This window comes from Anser anser (assembly GCF_964211835.1).
Source record: "Anser anser genome assembly, chromosome: Z".
NCBI lineage: Eukaryota > Metazoa > Chordata > Aves > Anseriformes > Anatidae > Anser > Anser anser.
This window is the reverse complement of record NC_139723.1, coordinates 28,822,277-28,837,361: the sequence shown is the minus strand read 5'-3', so window position 1 is coordinate 28,837,361 and position 15,085 is coordinate 28,822,277. Positions and strand designations below refer to the sequence as shown.

General features: G+C 38.2%; 1 protein-coding gene across 1 annotated transcript; it reads right to left on the bottom strand.

Moving 5' to 3' along the window:
* Nucleotides 1-1,122: 1,122 nt before the first annotated feature.
* Nucleotides 1,123-14,828, bottom strand: SLC25A46 (solute carrier family 25 member 46). Its single transcript, XM_083817587.1, has 8 exons — nucleotides 14,464-14,828; nucleotides 12,933-12,975; nucleotides 10,695-10,752; nucleotides 10,149-10,226; nucleotides 9,324-9,424; nucleotides 6,999-7,055; nucleotides 6,463-6,520; nucleotides 1,123-3,360 (listed from the first exon to the last, which is right to left on the bottom strand). Exons 1-8 carry the CDS (start codon nucleotides 14,681-14,683, stop codon nucleotides 2,782-2,784), a joined length of 1,194 nt encoding a protein of 397 aa, XP_083673713.1. The 5' UTR covers nucleotides 14,684-14,828; the 3' UTR covers nucleotides 1,123-2,781.
* Nucleotides 14,829-15,085: the final 257 nt, after the last annotated feature.

Genomic DNA, 15,085 nt, shown 5'->3' with positions numbered 1-15,085 from the left:
AAATTTGCTTTTTAAGATGTATAGGTAAGAAGCCAAGAAATTCTTCACTGGGTGGGAACATTGAGTCATTCTTCAGAAGTATTCATCTTCTTGAAATCAGCACTTCAAAAAAATGAAGATAAACAATATACAAAAAAAGTAATTAACTTTGTAACAGAAAGAACACACACAAATGTTTCAAATTCCTGAAACTTAAAAGCTTAGTTCCAACAGCAATTCCGTATTTTATAGTTTTCAGTAATAAATCCTGCTAAAGCCACTGAATGACTGCTCATTTGAGATTAAAACCGTTTACCTGTTCTCTTAAACCTAGATTTAAGAACCAAATGAAAATAGAAATACACTTATAATATACTTATGATTAAAAGGCTAAAAGAGACTCCCCCCCCCCCCCATTCATTTTCCTTTTTAGCATGGGCAAGAATTGCAACTCTGAAAACATAATGAATTAGGTTTTTTGGAAGGTAAAGCACATCCACATGAAGAATCAAAATATGTTAATTCTAGTTGATGGGAAGAGGGCCAAAAATAATAGCCCAAAGCAAATTGCTTTGCCAGCACAGAACAGCTGCAGAAAGTTGACAGCACTCTTTCTCACCCTGCTTAAGGTTACAGATCTCAGCCTGGCAATGTGAACTAGAGCTGTAAACTCTTGGTAATAAAAGCATAAGTGTTTGATTTAATATTCTATATTAGATATATAGTAATCTTCTGAGAATTCGCTATCTTCCCTCTTGCAGAATACGTAACAGCATGTCCTCCATTTCATATGACAAAATGCCTTCCCTAAAATTTTATTCCTAGAAAAATATTCTTGCCTCATTTCACAGAAACATCTGCATTGTTGGTCTCCAACATGCACCTAGTTACTTCTTCAAGGCAACTCTAGTTGGTATCAGTTGAATTTAACTTCAAAAAGGCTGTTTTTATGTATTAAAAGGTGAAATTAAAAAACAGAGAAGGGCCTGCACAATGTAGTCTGAAGTCAGTGACGTCCTTGCTTAGAGGAGGAACTTGGAGTAGATGACATGCCAAGATCCCTTCTAAACTGGATGATTCTCAGATATGGCTCATTCTTCATACTTACAGAAACTTTTGAAAAATAAAAAAAAGAAACAAGTATTTTACCCATGTTCTTGCATATAGCTTTAATTCAACATGGTCTTGCACTTAGGAAGGTTGAGGAATTTGAAAAAGCCATTATGAAGTATATACAACAAAGCATAACATACAAACCAGTTTCCTTTGGGTGCCTCTTCAGTGAATTACTTCAAAATATTCACAGTGAATTCTCACTTTGATTGCTTTTATTCTATACACTAAATTCTCCGTTAACAATATTTCAAAACAAGTTCCCAAGTTCACTACACTTTCCATTTCAATGCTTATGTATTTTAAAAAAACATGAAAGTTACTTTAATAGTAAAGCAGACTTGCAAATTATTTCAAGTCAGAGCTTATGAACAGCAACACTTTTTCACTGTTTTGCCATTACTACTCTCCATAAATGGTAGCTACTATACAATGCTAAAAGAATAAAGATTAAATGCACACCAATTTACAGCATTTGAAGATAAAGACTTGCTACAGGGAAGTGTGAAAAAGTCAACAGCCTCTCATATAATTTATAAGTGACTCTACACATGCCTGCTTTATTTGCTAAAATCACACCCCCTGCAACACTATTCATTATATTCAGTGATGAAACCAACGAGTAAGTTATTTAGAATGATTAAAACTCATTTTCAGACTGACAGACTTAATTTTTTTTTACTAGGTGAAGAGCGCAAAAATGGTACATTTCAGTAGTTGCTTGCACATGAACAGACTGAATTCTGCTTCACAAAATATCTAATCCATCGGAGACTTTAAGCAAAGGTCATGAGTGCTAAATCTTAAGTAGGTAATTTTGTACATATCCGTCCAATCTAGCAAAAGAGAAACTTCAGAAATGGCCAACCGATCATTTTCCTTTCAGTACACTTTGAACATTGATACTAAATACATTTGCAAGATTATTCTACTCTTAGATGGAGTAAAACTAAACTGAAGTTATGAGTGGAAAGTGGTCTAAGAATGGCACTTACACATGCACACAATAGCTCCTAATTTTCTTTATTCACACACTTTAGTTACTGTAAGCCTTGTGAACAAACTGCAAGACAGCCACATTTTTACATTCTGTGCAACTTTATCCCCAAAAAAGTTTTTATTTTATATAAAGCAAAAGATTCATCTTCTGCCACACTGCAGCAAAGTAAGCTTATATACTTGTAAATTATGTGATTTATGTCTACTTAAGTTACTTTTACAGTTTCCGTTTTGCTCACAGGTCCATTAACAGTGAAGCTGAAAACACTTAAAAGACCATTAAGCCCAGTCTCACATTTCCAAGTTCCTACAACTTACGAAATAAATTCCTTTAAGCTGTCTAGCAGTCCAAATTAAATATCAGATATGATGTTTATAGAGCAAAGATCAGGATTTCATATCCATTCTATAAGTCAGTTAATTGGTAAGAGGAAAGGTAAATCCTCATTCCAACCATATTTGAAATTATCCCCTTTTGTATGACTGCATATTGTATTTGTGTTTATCATTTTAAATTTAAACGGTACTTTTTGAATGGCATTCATCTAAATTTCCAGTTTTAAAACAAGTTCTTTTACAAGAATCCACAGAGTGGATTCTTCAAGCTTTATTTTCTATGCCATTTTAACAATAATTAGGTTAGTAAATAACTCAATTATGTCCACTGTGCTAAATCCACACCTGAACAGATTAAGAAACATTTTGAAGCAGTGTTGAGTAGATAATTTTGGTGAGCTGTAGAACAGCCACATGCAAGGTATACTGTACTATAACAGCTCCAAATCCTTTATAAAAACCTAGCATTCCTTCTTCACGTTTTATAGTATTTATGCAGTCTCTCATCCCCTCATACTGAGTATTGATCGGAAGCACTTCGTAGCCAAGGTCTGTATTGTCAATTATTGTGCGTGTCCCTTGGATATGAAGGCGATGTAAAACTGTCTCCAGCGGGTAAAGCATGACATCAGCACAAAGGCTAGCAGCAAAGCTAGCAATAAGTTCAGGAAAATACGCATCCAGCATGCTCTGCACAGAAGTAGAGCTCTCTGTTGGAAGGTTGTGGGAATTATCCCTTTTCAGAACAAACAAAACAAGCTTCTGGACGATGGAACTGATGACATAGTGAAGAACTCCATGTACAGCAGTTGGAAAAACCAAGACCATTAGAGGAAGGAGACGCTTGCTGTGGGGTACTCCCAAGCCTACAACTCTGCCAATTCCTTCTCTCACACAGTCCAGAATACCAGGATTGTCTCGAATGATTTCACTCTACAAGTAAAAAGGATTAGTTACAACTTGTGCTGCCCATTTCCAAACCATGCTGACATTACCACTGCTTAATTTTACCTTAAGATAGTTATATATTTGCATACTACTATGTCTACACAGCTTTACTGATATTATAAATGTTCTGCTTTAATGTTTTTGATATGTAGCATTCTTAATAGCAACCTGGTAAACGTGCTTTAAAAAAAATGAATCCACCTTAAAGAGCCTTCTTTTCATCTACATTCCATTTATTTGTGTTACTACCAAAGAAATACAGCTTTCAGCTTACCACTGAAAGTATCACTCTGCACAACAATGACCATGTACTGAAAACGACTAATTCTGAACTCAAGTCCCAGGAAGCATTTACCTAAGTTAAAAATCCTTTCCTTTAAGGTTTTTAACTCTAGTCTTTGAACTTGTGTACGCATAACAAAGACTTCCTCAAGTGAACCTCAACTAAGTTGACTTGAAAGATCATTTTTACTTGGAATTTAATAATTTCAGCTATTAATATTTCCGTTTTACTTTTGGAGTCTAAAATGGCACTTTACACATGCTACCTCTCAGAAAAGAAATAATTTTGTTCATATAATATAGAATTTGCTTACTAATTATTTTATCATTATATTCCACCTATGCTTGCAGGATTAAGCCAAAAGATGTTGTTTCCCCTCCTAAAGCTTATAAAGATTTAGTGTTTATTCATCACTGTTACATCCAAAATTCAAATCTGGGAGTTCTCCTCAAGTATGAAGTCCATGCTGGCTATGTCTTGATCACATGCCAGTACAAAACTAGAATACTCCTAAGTATTTTGGGCAAAGATGAATGGCATTTATGATCTGTCTGCCGAAAAGAGAAGCTAGTTCAAATACCTCAGAATATTTTGTTGATCCAGTCTTCAAATGCAAGTAATACACTGTAACTCCTACTTAGTTCTCTTGTCCCTCATATCACTATCACTGCACTTCAAAACTGTGCTTGATTTTGTCAAACACGCCACCATGTGGTTTGAAATGTAAAAGACATAAGCAATGACATGATGACTACAAACTTTCACCATTTATATCTATTTTGATAAAATATATTTACTTGGAGAAGCATGTCTATTAATGGTAGGAATGGTAGGGTTTATCAGACTTAAGACAATCAAAGTTAACATGAAACTATTAGTAACAAATCCCACGATCTTTAAACTTTCATAATCTGTAATTCGTAATTGTCCTCTTGCAAGCACAGAAATATAATGTAAACCTGTTAAGACAAGTTGCCTCCCTGCAGTGACGAATACAGCATATCTTATGGACAGATGCTAACTAAGACTTTTTCCGTGTTTCTGTCAAGGAAACTAATGATTATGCCTCCAGGAACTGCAGGCTACATTTCATACAGCACAGATACATCTATTCAATAAAATACTTACACACAGCTGAACCCACTAAGCCTAAAATCCCATCAGATCTCACTAGGATTACTTTCATAAACAATGCTTTACAGAGGTCTTTACAGAGATGATCACTTGTTTAAAAGGTTGGGGGAGATGCTGTTTTGGCTTTTTGCTCATTTTCCAATTAAGCATTGCTTCCCAGCAAAAATAAATAAATAATTTGTATCTTGTAACCAGAAGACAGATTCTTAATCATGTCTGACCACCACTTATTGGTCAAACTACCACATCCAACAACACAGCTAACATTCCCTTGTTCAAAACCACAAGCGGCACCTGAACAAAACATCCTTTTCTGTGGCTCAGTAGAACTCAAGAAACAGGAACATTGTTCTATCACTGTTTCAAGTTCCAGGACTATGATTTGCTCAGTGTCAAGCTCTTCCACAAGATGCAAGAGCTTCCTAAGCCATCTTCTCAGCAGGAGACCAGTTAAATCTCCCTATGGCTTCCACAAACTCTCAGAGATCCACTCAGGCTAGATCTCTGGAATATTGTTTTCAAAACAACTCAGCGAGAGGAAGGATGTTTCTTAAATACGAAGCAACTTCAGAGAATGTGGGCTTGTTGTTTGGAGTCCAACTACCCTCCATCCTCCCCATGGAAGCACCATCAATCTCACCTATCCTGTTAGTACAAAATGTTGCCAGATCATACAGCCTTCTTAGTGCCTTCTAAGAAATTTGGATCCTCTACATAGAGCAGTCCATTAACAGTCTGTACCTCTACAGTACATTCTGGAACTAAGTCAGACTTTTTTGCCCATTCTCCACAGAAAACATACTATTTCATAGACACACACCAGTAGTCCAATTGCAGGTTTCAGAAGTTGGGTCTAAATCAGTCTTGACTGTACTTAGAACTTGCGTAAATGAAAGTGATTACTTTGGAGACTGAATGACGTGAGTGACTATCCTGCATCACCTTCCCCATGAAAGCTCAACCTACAGTAAGAGTGCCATTAGCAGCACAAAGATACTTTCATAATTAAGAGCAACTCATTTTATGGATATAGCTGGAAGAATTACTTTGGCCTGTACTTACGTACTGTTTCTCTCCCCAAAGAGATGCAACAACTCACTGAAGGACAATCTGCAATACGCTGTGGATTACTCCGTACTGTTACAGAGCAAGTATCCTAGATAACACATCCAGATTTTCCCGAAATTTATTTTGATGGCTAAGGAAGAACTTAGGTGAAAGTTTAAAAGCAAAAGCTGACTGGATGAAAGCAAGTCTGAAATAGTGGAGTTCAGTACTTTAATAAAACAAAGCTGAATTACCAGAACAGCTTTTTAATTGTTACAGGGGAGTGGTCATGCTAATAACCTACCTAGCAAGCCTTTTAATACCTTCTTAAAGACTTCTCTATGATCTCTTCTAGCATGTGCAGATGTAACTTGTTCTTATTTCACACACAATATATCCCAACTGTTTGTATTAAGCGTGCTTTCTAATTCTAGACTTCCACTTAAGACAGCACAACCAATATACCTATCACAGTAAATATTTTTTATCGGAGTTGGTAGGTCACACAGCCTCGAGTAAAACAGATGCAAATGCTACAACCCAAAGCCTCACTTCTCCACATAATCTATTTCATAAAATTAATAATAGTATCTTTTAAAATGCTGTATATACTTGTAAATTACCTGCACAGTTTCAATCAGGCTTGCAGAATAAAAAGGCATTGCTATCACATGCGTTAACCTGTAGAAATTAACAAAAATGAGAATTATGTTCATGACAATACTATAGTTTTATCCAACTCTGCACCTGAAAACAGATTCAGTTATCTACCTAGTCATGCCTGAGGGAAAACTATAACAAACCATAACTCAATTATTAGAGCACAAAATAAGCCACCAAGATGTTCTGACGTTCTGTTAAATTCTATTCTCATGTGACAGATCAATTAAAGGCTCTCAGATATCAGAATTCAATTATTAGAAGCATTTGAATTTTACATTAGTCTGGGTCCATACAGACACAAGAGAGTCCAGTAAGAGAAAATCTGTCAAACTGGCATATGCAATCAACATGGTTCAAAAAAAAAAAGCAGAATTTTAGAATTACCATACCCTGTCAAGTAACCAGAGTTGCAGATTGTACTGCCATACATTTAACAGCTTTACTATTATTGTTTAGACAATAAAAAAGATAAGGTAATAACTACAGCTATACTTACCCTTTGAGCAGAAGGTGTCCACCTATCTGTTTGAGGTTCCATTTATGTGAGAGCTCTCTAAAAAGAAAAGCAGTATTTATTGTACTATGGATAAGAACAATTACCCAAGGATTTCTTTCATGGACATCAACATCCAGTTTTCATATTATTCTATTCTATTCTTACTCTACAGTTATTCTATTCTAAATCTACTTACTATTCTATTATTACTCTACAGATGTGTCTTTCCGCTATGGGAAATCCTGCAGTCACCTACGCACATCTAGTAAATCATGCTCAACTTTTAAAATTTATTCAGGCCTGCTAGATATTTTAACAAAAAAAGCTTTAGATTACTAGTAGGGTGTCTGTAGCTCTCACAGCTACTACCTTTAGCGTTTGGCATTTATTTTGCATCCTAATGTACTACCTCTTAAAGTCATTTTCAGACAATATTCAAAGTTTTAATATCTCCATAGTTTTCCTTTACCAAAATATTCTTTACTATGTTCTGGTTTGGTTACGTTCTTTAGGGAAATACACTTGACTAGAACCCCACACTAGCTCAAGGCCATACATTTTCAACATTTTCATACATATTCAACAGCCAGACATTTGGTAAATACGTGTAACATAAAGATATTTCTACCTGAGATATTGGACAAATTTGACTTGATTTTTTTAAAATAAGCTCTAATGTATTCAGTTTAAGTTCTTGTCCAGAAATAACACTTGCACATTGCTTGCAGTTACAATAACTTTAATCCAAGAAAGGAAACTTTATTCTTTGAAGAACTGTTGATAACTAGGAGGTATCAACATCTTAAATACATAGAATTTCACTTCCTCCTTAAGAGGAAGTGAAGATTATTAGATATTACAGACACTTTGATCACATCTAATGAGCCATTGAACTTAGAAAACAAATGCAGCCAAACTGATGTGTGAAAGCCTAACCTGACAATCTACCAGACAGAATAGTTCCTGCAGTGGAGGAACAAACATAGAATTAGTTTGTTTACTACAGAACAACATTCAACTTGCCACAGAAATGATAAAAGTACATTTCCAGGCCCCTTTACTAACACAGAGGGATGTTTCTTATAATACCATGATACGGAATTAGAATCAACATTTCAATTTTTGTCCTTTGGAGCTTAGTTAAACAAAGCTTTTGAGAACACCTATGGTGGCACTTCTGTTACAAGGAATAACCTCCACCTCCCTGTGACAGTCAAACGATGCATGCTACCACTTAAAAGGAAAGTATCCAGTAGAAAACTGTACAGAGTGATGCATGTACAAGACAACCATTTTAGCCAGATGCCTTTCCCAATCCAGTTGTGACTACTCACATACTGTGGTCGCACAAGGATGGGGGTAGCACCGAGGAAGGTGCTATTTTTTTTTTAACTAACTTTTGATTATCTCAAAGTCTCTCTGCATTTCACTAAAAGTTTTAGTGACTTTATACAATAGCATCTCTCACACGTGCTGCATACTCTGAAAGTATCTGTAACAAAATTGACAACATGCTATTACATGCTGACATGCACAGTTGTCAGCCCTTACTGTTAAGCTCTGGACCATTATAAAACAAAACACTGATAAAAAGCCTACAGACAAAAAGGCTTTATCACGCATATCTCAAAGCAGAAAGACATCACTGTTTTAACATAACTCTGGAATTTTAATTCAAAATAGGAAGAGTTGCAAATCAAAATAAAATACTAAACATCTAAACTACTACAGCCTAGGACAGACACAGGCAGAGTGGTGAATCTCTTTAAATTAAGTCACTCATCTTTTGGTTGTATTCCCTTTGTTCAGTATTCTGATAACAACATAGATATAGCTGTTGGGAAGGAGAAGAAAAGACAGTGCTGACAGCCACATGAACTCTTATTCAGCACATCTTTTAATTTATTAGTGCTGGCTACTCTATTTTCTCACCTACCACAAAGCAAGCAGTCAGCAACAGCTCATTAGCTATGCACGTTTTCTGTGTTTAGATTAATGAAACCAGGACTTTATGCATCGTATTTGCTTATACCACAAAATGAAAAAAAACCACAATTTTTGTGACAGTGGAATTATACTGAAGACCAACTTGGAGTATTGTTTGTGTAGTCAGACCAGTAGGCAAACATGGCTTCCAGAAAGTCTCTCACTGTTTAATTACAAAGTTGTCTTTGCCAGGACAACCCCACAATGCTAAAGCCATCTATTCAATGTCTGATTGCTCTAATCAACTGAAAAGTTTCAAACCACCTTGTATTCTGTTTGAATATAAGTCAAAAATTGATGATCACTCTGTTAGCAGCAGTAAAAAAAAAAATGCAATACCTTGGCAATGGTGTACATTCACTGATGATGCCTTCTGTTCCCAGGGTTATTCCCTGAACAATGAATGTGCTGCCCATTCCTTTCCAAAGAGCTCTTGGACCCTGTATTTTGAAATACGTAGTTATATTCATGCAATGTAATACTCAAAGTCTTCTCACCATCTTACTATTTTTTATAGATTTTCAGCAAATCCAAGCTGCACAGAGGTACAGTTCTACCGTTAAACTTCAGTATCATCAAATCCAGGGGACAACTAACTTTCAACTCTGAAGAAACTTGTGTTAATAGATAACTTCAGTTGTCAACAATCTTGGAGACACCTATCTTACCCTATGCCATAAATTTAACACTATTTCCAATGAACAAAATTAACTGCAGATGTTAAAACACTCTCATAAGGAATCCTGAAAGTCTTTTCTCAATGTTTGCTGATCTGACTATCAAAACTTTCATTCCACACCATTCCCCAAGACTATGCAGAACTGGAAATTCATACAATACTGTCTTCAGAAGTAGTCATTTAACACTGGATAATCTCTTTATCTATGTAAAGATTAATGATTTTTTAGATTCCCAACTGAAAAACAACTAGTTTGAGGGACCCTTTTACTTACTAACATCTACATACCCTTCCCACCAAGTAACAATTTTCACAAGAAAAGGTCACAATACCTTTTTGCAACATTTCTGCAACTATAAATATAACATTCCCTTACAATTGCCACCTGTTTAACCATCAGCTGCATAAAGAGCTACAGATGTCAGTATACAAACATGTTAAAGAAACCCTCACTGCTCAGACAGAGACTGGCACCACACACTGACCTGTGTCTTATTGATGCTGTACATAATATTGACAATAGTAAATGGAGTGAGATGATAATTCCGAGCATGATAATTAACCTGTTAAAAATATAAAGAGAGCAGCTTTATAAACACGCAAGTTACCACGCTGAAGAAAAAAGCACTTCACTTTTGTAAAGGTCAAAGTGACCAACATATGAATAAATTCTCAATGAAATTCAGGGAAACAGGCAGACCTTTCAAATGTTTGTATGCTGAAAACGTAAACAAAAGAAAGCATAAAACAGAAAATATTTGAAACAAAACATCCTGCTGGTAAATGGGATCTGAATGTTGTTTCAGAGATGAAGAACTGATTTGCTGTAATTTGTTTGTCATTATCCAGACAAAAAAGAATGCTCAAGTTAAGTTTCTGAACAGAAAATGTGTACACTACAAACAGAAACATGACAATGCTGCAGCATCTCCTTAAAATTATAAAGCTCCCTTATACTTCACAGAATATGATGACAAAAATATCATAGTGCACAAAAGATTGGACTGGAAGAGGTAATATAAAAGATATACCTGACACTGACGACGTAGAACAATGCAAGGATGCGCCAACACATTTTCTGTAAATAAGCTTTAAAAGAAAAGTGTATTTAAAGTATTGGAAGCAACTGTAAATCTATTAGAAAAGGCTTGTTATTGTTCTCTAAGAACATTACATCAGTACTTGAAAAAACTATACATTACTCAGTGAATTAATGAGGTATTTTGGAGGGCTACCTCACAGTATACCAATACAACACAGGAACAAATACAAAAATACACAACACATATATGGCCTTTCTCACAGTGAATATATGCATATATGTATGTATTTCTCATACACAAAACAATGCACCAAAATTCTTAAGCCTTTCCTGTGTAAAACATGAGGGGACAAGACCAGGCAGAGGCAGGATATTGGAAAGATTAGTTTCCAGTTTTATGTTAGTTCTGCACACCACAGGATTAGTCAAGACCTTTAGCGAGGCTAGCAGATTGGTACCAACAGCTACTTTTGAATTTCAGTTACACATTTCTCATCAGAAAATGCTACTGTCCCTACACCTTTCCTCCTAGTTCCAGAAACAGTATTCAACCAAGTTTTCACAGGAAAAAATTTTAGTTCTAAAATAGGATTTCTAGTCACCATCACATACAGAAACTCTTAATAGATTCTTAAAGTATCTGAGCGGCGTCAGAACACTTATCTCCATGTGGTTCCAGTCTGGGCTATTGTTAAGAAAATTAAGACCTCCAGACTTTACCTAAGCATTCCAGGTAACAGCTCTGACCACCAGCTTACTGGATCATCTGGGGCAGGTGGGAGAGACTCTGGATAAACAAATATTAAATTACACAGAAAAGTACTAAGCCTGCAGTTTCATAAACTATTGAGCTAATCAGCAGTTTGCTGCTAACAAAACAGGCTTTCCTCATACACCATTTGCTATCTATTTAGCTCTTCTGGTAGCCAACCCAACTAACCTTGCAAAAACTAACCTTTTCTTTTGGGTGTTTTCTATGAGATTTCTGACTCAAACCATGTCACAGCGGGTCTGATGAATAACTGGCCTGGTGCAAATGCAAAAGCATAAGCTGGTAGAATTGCTCTCAGCAGTGACATGTTGATCATCTCTCTTGACCAAAACCACACGCCTGCTGTATAGTCCTGGAAGACATAGTACTCAGGATGTGAGAAACAACTGTTATGCTTGATCAATTTAAACTAAATGTTTTGAAGGACAACAGAGCCATGCTAACATCTCTCTGAAAAAGATCAGCATGTTCCTGCCCTATGGCTTCACTCTTTACTGCTCACACCTGAGCTCATTAGCTTGATAAGGTTGGAAATAAACAACTCTTAACATGTCTGGCCCGATTTCCAACCTCTTCAATACTACTGTAACAAAAAGGCTGATCCATGTGCAAGCTGAACCACTGTAAGGGAAGAAGTGGGAGAAGGAGGACAGACAGTTTCATGAGATGGGAACTCATTGCTTGCCAGAAATGGTCATTCCTATTCCCTCTTCTTTATCCCTTCCCTCTCTGATCCACTGCTGGCACTACTTCCAGGTGACTAGCTGGCTATTGCAGAGTCAGCTCCCGTATCAATTAACCTGCTTCACAAAACTGCAAAAAATCATCCAGCTCTTTTCCCTGTCTTTGCCTTTTAAATGAGTCAAATTGGTTAAAACAAGTTCTTAGAGTCATCAAGGGTGACAACAATAGAGTAGGGAGCAGGACAGGCTAGAGGCCAAGTAAGAGGTCTTTCTCTTTGAACAGTATACAATAGGAACCTCAACTGCACAGGAAGCTGTGCACATTTGAATCCACCACTTTCAAAAACACTACCAGTAATTGGTATCACCATAATAATGAATAAAATGGATATTAGACTACTTGGCTAGATCAGTATCACTAACCCAAGATACATTGATATTGTATTTAAGGGCATTACCTTGTTCTTAGGAAACATTCACATTACCTAAGTATATGAACAAAACATGGCAAGAGTGTGAACAGTTTTCTTGTATGATTTTCAAATTGCTGCAAAAAAGAGTTTCTTACATTCACTGTTCCTGCAGCAATTTTGAGAAACATTTCAATTAAAGAAAAACAGAAACCTGAATGGATTTTAGGTGGTAGGTTTCTACAGGCACTTCAGCTGCATAAGTCTACTGGCATAAAAATAACAAAGATGTATGTGGGATTATATGACAGCTACAGTCTCATTACAAAATAATCACTTAAAATTAAATACATAAGTCTTACCTTGCAAGGCCAATACCAAAGCCTGCAAATCTGTTCAGCTGCTCTGCAAGACATGAAAACAGAATATACAGCATTGATAATCAAAAAAGGTGGGGAGGGAAATACCATGCAGTTCATCAAAAAAAAAAACCAAACGTTTTATACTGTACTTGCTTCAAAAAGTTAGAAGTACTAAATAACAACATTTATGGCAACTTAGCAAAAGACATAAAACACTATTCACCCAGGAACACTTGCACTTTGGACCGTGTTTGAATTCGTGCACTCTGTTACAAGATTTTTCTTGTCTTAAAACAGCTTCAGGAAAAAAAGGAGTCAAAGTGAACGATTACAGTAAAATACAGAATCTTTTAATATCTAAAAGAGCTAACTCCAACCAACCACTGAAACAATTAGCATGCATGACAAGTTTGCAACAGCTCCAATGCACAAACTTACATGTATAAGGTGAAATTACCTTAAAAATCAAAGACCATAAGAAGAGAGAGACTTAGGGAAAGGTAGCATAACATGTATCAGTATGACATGATTTTCTAATCAGTTGTCTACCTCCATTCCTTTGGAAAAAAATAGATACAAGAAAAACTTCAAAATTGCAACTAGAATAATTGGTTCAATTCCCTGTTGTTTGCTAACATGTATTTACACCTTGGGAATTACCTGAACAGGTTTTTAAGAAGAACAGTATCAGTACCGTAAATGCAATGGAGAATTAATATTCAGCCCTGCAAACTACTGGGTGAAAGCAGACTGTAAATACGGGTAGTTGCAGTAACCTCAATGGAGCTCCACAAAGCCCTCCTGTGAAGAATGATAACACTCTCCACCTGTAGAGGCTGGACTCAATGATACAGCAATTCCTTATCAGCCTTCTAAAATGCAGAATCAACATAAACTCCATGAGCAGGTAGGCCAGAAAAAAGTAGAGTTGGAGTATCTAGGATTGGTTGTATGTTAGGTAGTGCTTTCAAGGATGAAGACTCAATTATGGGCTGTACACAGACTCAAAAGCCCACAGAACTGCAGGGTGAAAAAAGATTCATCCATGATAGAAGCTGATTTTATCTAAGTGAGTCTTTCATAAAACTTCGGTGCTCAAGTGTATATATGTTGCTCCAGAACATCCCTTTAATTAAAGCAGCCTAGACTTAGTAAAGTAAGTTTCTCTTAGTTCATGTCAATACTACAAACGCATAAAGCGATCCTGCACTTCTGAGGGCTTCCACCGTTTCCCTGGCAGTAACTAGCACAGACTCGGAACGTGGTTTCTTCCTCACATTCTACCAGCCCCACGGCTCCTTCACCACCAGGCACGAATGCGGTTCTCAATTCCGCGACCCACGCCGTAACCCCTGTGTATTTCCCTCAAGGTGACAACGAACCGGCCGGGACGCGGGACACCCGCGCTGACTAACACGACACCCAGCGGCACTTCACGGTCGACGGGCGTCCTGCCCTCCCGACGGGCTCTCCTCCTCGCCAAGCCGTGGGAGGGCAGCAGGGCCGCGCCCCGTGCCGGGTCGTGCCTTACCGGCGCCGGGTCCGCCCGCCCCAAGGCCGGGCTCCTCGTTGAGGCCCAGCGGCGTCCCCGCGCCGTACGGCGGCGTCTTCTCGCCCCAGTGCAGGTTGCGGCTGCCGGGGATGTCGGGCGGGCTGCTCACCCAGTGGCCCGGCTCCGAGGCCCTGCCGCCGGGGCCCGGCTCCCCCCGGTAGCCCAGCCCGTCGAAGCCATCGGGGCGCCGCGGGTGCATGTCGGGGATGGCGGGGGGAGGGGGGGAGGGAAGGGGGGGGGAGACCGTTACCGGCGGCGCAACAGCCCGCGCCCTGCCGCCCCAACCACCACTTCCGGCTGCCCGCGGCCGACCGCGCCCTGCTGGAGCTGAGCGCGGGGGCACGTGATCAAGGAAAGGGCGGGGCTAGCGGGCTGGAGGGCCAATGGCGGGCCTCCACCGGCCTTCACCCGTCACTGGCTGCCGGCACCATTTTACCCCCTGGGCCAGGGTACCCTCCAGCGGCGGGCAGGCACTATCTTACCTAACGTCTGGCCGAGAGCGGTGCGTCCGCCTCGCTGTGCCAGTGCTGGGGCAGGGGGACCTGCTGCCCGCAGGGGCAGGGTTCAAACACTGCAGTATAAATAAATTGTGTTATAAAAA

Coding starts and splice junctions, on each gene's coding strand:
- SLC25A46 (XM_083817587.1), bottom strand. CDS start 14,683: ATGCACCCGCGGCGCCCCGATGGCTTCGACGGGCTGGGCTACCGGGGG. Junction 10,753..12,932: donor TTTGGTATTGGCCTTGCAAG/GTAAGACTTATG, acceptor TTTCTTTTAAAG/CTTATTTACAGAAAATGTGT. Junction 9,425..10,148: donor ACAGCATCAATAAGACACAG/GTCAGTGTGTGG, acceptor TTCAAAATACAG/GGTCCAAGAGCTCTTTGGAA.